Source organism: Cyprinodon variegatus, unplaced genomic scaffold, assembly GCF_000732505.1.
Source record: "Cyprinodon variegatus isolate N-32 unplaced genomic scaffold, C_variegatus-1.0 Scaffold743, whole genome shotgun sequence".
NCBI classification, from domain to species: Eukaryota; Metazoa; Chordata; class Actinopteri; order Cyprinodontiformes; family Cyprinodontidae; genus Cyprinodon; species Cyprinodon variegatus.
Window position 1 is genome coordinate 189,246 of NW_015151196.1, and position 4,850 is coordinate 194,095.

Below are 4,850 nucleotides of genomic sequence, written 5' to 3' on the forward strand. Positions count from 1 at the left end.
GTGCACAAACAAGGAACAGTTTTATTAACCATACATGTAAACAGAGTTTTATGGGGCCCCCAGAAAGTTGGGGCTCTAGGCAACTGCCTAGTATTGCCTAATGGTAAATGCCTCCCTAAATGTCAATTATGTTTTGTATATTATATTTATCCCCCAAGTATAAAAAGAAAACACAACAAAACTGTAAGGAATTCATCATTAAGTATTTTATGATTCAACGTCTCTGTCAAACTTTCACATTTTCACCAGCAAGTGTTAATGAATTGGAAAATCTTATACAATCAAACCTTTACACCAATTCACCCGAATGGAATACCTGTTATATTACAGTACAATACAAATCACTGTTTAATAGGATGGAAAAAGGTGTTTTTACATTTAGCCAACAGATAAATACTTCTTTTTTCTTGTAATGCTTTTTGTGATAAATACAAATTACAAGCAAACCACTTTTAATCCTATCATTAAAACCATCTATGGAAGCCCATTTCTGCCACATGAAAGTAAAAAATAAAAGCCAAATAGAAAGTCATAATTATAGTCATAATTTCGACTTTAAAAGATAAAAACCAAACCAGAACCGAAGCGTAAAGCAACAAATTAAAAGACAGACAAAAAAAAAAAAAACTATGGTGCAGGGAATGTATAATAAAAAAAAACAAGCCAACAGATAATCTTAAAATTTAAAGCTTTTTTCTCTCACATTTTGTGGCAAACAGTAAAGTTCCAGCGGTTGGATAAAAGACTTTAATGTAGCAGAGAGCGTAAGCAGATATCAGTTAAAATCAGTTAACTAATAAACATTAATTGGTTTTACCCTTGATTTGAATGACCTATTAATTAACTATAACATCCAGTTCTAGTTAATATGTCCATAATCTCCTGATAAAATTGCAAAAAGCTTAACTAATCTGCTTTGGTTCTCATTCGGTTCGGTTTAGCCCAGATGAGGGGTCATTTCTAACAGAACACGTTCTTTGCAACAATAATGGAACAAACTTCACTCCATATGTGACCATCCATCGGCCCATCCTTACATCCACTAGAATGGAAACAGCTGTTTCAGGTGGACATGGACTGTCAGGGTTACCATGGCGATGTTAGAAAAAAATATTTTAAATTCTTTTTCTATGTTTTCCAGTCTTTACACTCCCTGCTGGTCCTCAGAGGCCCTGCACTGGTTGCTGTTGCCGTGGTAGCATCATGCGTATTCTGGCCGCCTTGCTGGCTGAGTGGCCCTTCTGCTGGATAGGTGGCGGTTGCCATGGTAACGGACAGAGGCAGCACCACCTCCACTTTAGACCTAAAACATAAATAAAAAAAATGAATCTAAACATACACCTGTTTGGTATTGGCCATGGTATCGGCTACTGATGACATCACCGACCGCAGCTCTGAAGCTGACGCCCACCGTCGATGTCGCCGCCCCCTTGAAGAACGATGCATTCTTATTGGTTTAGCTGAAACTCTGCAATTCAGGAAAAAAACAAAAACAAGGCAGAACTTCTCTTCTTTTAAATCTGATCTCTGAGGAACTTTATTTTTTTATTGGCATATTTGTGAGATAAAATGTTTGCCTCCTGGAATAGGAGTGAGTTCAGAGAAATATTGCAAAGAGCCTCTATGCTGTAATGTTTAAGGTACGGGGGGGGGCAGAAAGCAGATGCCTCCCTACTCTAAACAAGGGTGAAGGGAAGGTTATGAGAGATAAGTTCACACAAAGTCCTTCATGCAGTGAATAGGAGTGTGTGATTTTGTTAGGTATAAATGTATGAACTGAAATGCCTCAGTCAGAGAGCTCTATCTCTCCGTCCGAGGACGTTAAATAAATTTGAACATTATTTCTTATAAGAATTGCTTCGCCCTCAGCTTCCTAACTTAACATCTCTCCCTACCAGTGTTGGGAAGTCTTGTTGCTAGTCCAGTCACATGACAAGAAACTAACAAGTCCGTGTCCTCTATTTCAAGTCCTTTTTCCTTGAGTCAATAATGACTCAAGCACCTTCTGTTATTATTAGTGTTTTGTTTTTTTACTTTAGTGAAAGCTTCATTTCAGCAGAGGTGCTGAAGTCAAAGTGAAGTCTGTTCCAAAACAACCAAGTGTGGTTTTAAATAATCAAATCTGTGACTCTGACTGAATCCAGGGCCGTTTCTCAATATGTGTACTTGTGCACTCTAATGTACTTTTGAATCATCATCAGCCTCAGCACTAGTAACATTCCGGTTCAAAAGAACACAAAACAGAGAACGGTCAAATTCCCCGGATGTTGTTCTGGCCCCTCCCTCTTTACCCAGCATGCATCAGAGCAGACTTGTCTGCCCTCCAGACTAACAGCTGTCCCAGCATGCACTGCGGCAGCAGCAGCTTCCATGTTAGCGCTCACAGAGCTCAGAGTATTAATTTAAAAGTTCACTTTTTTATTGCCGTTCTATAAAAGTATGTTTTAAGATAATTTGAGGCAAAGACATTATACTTTTAAGCGTCACTATGTGGCGCATTTACTGATTTAGTGAGTAATTTTAAAAAGTTCAGATTTGAGAGGAATGTGGCAACCAGCGGACCTCCGAGGCTACCTGCAGCCAGGGCTAATGTTAGCCCGTCTGCAGCAGGCAGGGCTAACATGAGCCCGACTGCAGCAGCCAAGGCTAACGTTAGTTCGTCTGCAGCAGCCAGGGCTAACATGAGCCCGACTGCAGCAGCCAAGGCTAACGTTAGTTCGTCTGCAGCAGCCAGGGCTAACATGAGCCCGACTGCAGCAGCCAAGGCTAACGTTAGTTCGTCTGCAGCAGCCAGGGCTAACGTTAGCCCGTCTGCAGCTGGTAGGGCTAACGTTAGTTCGTCTGCAGCAGCCAGGGCTAACGTTAGCCCGTCTGCAGCTGGTAGGGCTAACGTTAGTTCGTCTGCAGCAGCCAGGGCTAACGTTAGCCCGTCTGCAGCAGGCAGGGCTAACATGAGCCCGACTGCAGCAGCCAAGGCTAACGTTAGTTCGTCTGCAGCAGCCAGGGCTAACGTTAGCCCGTCTGCAGCTGGTAGGGCTAACGTTAGTTCGTCTGCAGCAGCCAGGGCTAACGTTAGCCCGTCTGCAGCAGCCAAGGCTAACGTTAGCCTGACTGCAGCAGCCAAGGCTAACGTTAGTTCGTCTGCAGCAGCCAGGGCTAACGTTAGCCCGCCTGCTAACGTTAGTTTGTTTGCAGCAGCCCTCTCTTTGCATAGCCGTGTCGGAAGTACCGCTGGCTTTGACTTTCCTGTGTTCTTCTCAAGGACATACTTGGCGAGAACATGACTCTGTACTGAAGTTGTTGTGAATTGAGAAAGACCCAAGTCTTCAAATCAAAGTCCCCCCCTCTGGTCCTTACCTCACTTCCTTATATGGTATTTCCTCTGTCTGTCTGTCATTTAGACCTTCAGGCTCCACCAGCTGCTTCCTGTTGACATTCAGAAAGTTACTCACTTCCTGATCTACTGTAGAAACAGAGTGATTACCAGAGGCGTTGTTAGGATCCTGAGACCCCGGGGGCTTAGCCCAGCCCACACATAACTGTGTGGAATAGTGTTTAAAATTTTACTCATTTTCTCTTTAGGTGCTTTATCCTGATTTCAAATCCTTTCTCTGTTTTCAGTACATTAACTTCAGCAAAAACTATTAAGTGATTCATTAAACAGTGAAATATATTTCAGATATTCAAATCACTTTCTTTCCCAGGGTTCCTCTTTTAATATATAAAATAAGCGAGCTTCCCACTTTCTCCCATCCTAACCCCTCCCCTAGCCCCGCCCCTCAATAGTACCAACCGCTATTTTTTACAACAGGGTGAGTTACACTTTAAGAATGACGTCCACTGCATGGCCTCCCGCCTACAGATGAACAGAACCCCTGATACTGGCCCAAAGTCAACCAGAAGATTTTATGAAGTTGACTTTCACTGTAAAACATACAAAAGTCTCTTTATTTACTGAAGTAAACATTTTAAATATATTCTGATTTTTGAATGTGTAATTGTAAGTCTTCCTTCATTTGATCGGAGCTTCAGGTCTAACTGCACCTTTAGTAATAATGTAGCAGATATTTAGTTACAAACTATATGTTGTACTCTACTGTAGCTTAATGCGGAACCTACTGGATGTGCTTCCATATTTGGGCGTCAGGACTCCGCCTACCAAAAAAAGACACTTAGCATTAACTCCCACTGCCAAAAGAAAACAGGAATGCATGGTCACTATGGCAACCTCCGAGTGTACAGCTCTTCTTACCGTCTGTGGCGTTGTTTTCCGGCACTCATCCTTCCAGATTCACTGCCACTGCTGGTGTTGCCATGGGAACTAGACCTGTCATGGTTTCAAACATTATATTTGATATTTGTTCTCCGTCCATTTTTGTTTCCAACAAAGGCTGTGTCTTAACCTTCGCCCTAACCACTAAATCCCTCCATCACTACATAGTGGAGTTTATAGTGAACTCAGTTAACTGACCGTTTGGACGGATGATCACTACTTTTCATTCCCCTTTGTTCATGTAATTCCGCCTCCCCGCATGTTGCCTGCTCCATATTTGTTCTTTAACAAAGCCACAACATATCCCATGATGCTTTCTGAGAAGAGCTCTTGCAAAGCATTCTGGGATATATCTGTTCATCTATTCACTACTTTTTCATCAAGCAGATGTTCAGACACCCATTTAAAATGGCGTATCCCAATAAAGTGCTCTATGTAGGGGTTAGGGCGGACGGTCAGACTCTAAAATTGACCTCCTCCTCTGTCCTCTGGTTGGTCGATCACCATCAAGACTTCTGCTACGCCTGAAACACAGACAGGTTAACTAGTTATTAGTAATAATTCATTCAATCAGTCC

The 4,850-nt window shown here is 42.2% G+C and overlaps 1 protein-coding gene across 1 annotated transcript in view; it reads right to left on the minus strand.

The window, feature by feature from the left end:
* Nucleotides 1–667: 667 nt before the first annotated feature.
* The window catches only part of epb41l4a (erythrocyte membrane protein band 4.1 like 4A), a 15,598-nt gene continuing 11,415 nt past the window's right edge, over nt 668–4,850 (minus strand). The window contains exons 17-22 of the mRNA XM_015395476.1: nt 4,747–4,797; nt 4,253–4,327; nt 4,120–4,155; nt 3,358–3,426; nt 1,388–1,468; nt 668–1,303 (exon numbers count right to left, since the gene is read on the minus strand). Of these exons, the coding sequence (XP_015250962.1) occupies nt 1,129–1,303; nt 1,388–1,468; nt 3,358–3,426; nt 4,120–4,155; nt 4,253–4,327; nt 4,747–4,797 (487 nt within the window). The 3' untranslated portion in view covers nt 668–1,128. The remainder of the gene's footprint in view (nt 1,304–1,387; nt 1,469–3,357; nt 3,427–4,119; nt 4,156–4,252; nt 4,328–4,746; nt 4,798–4,850) is intronic.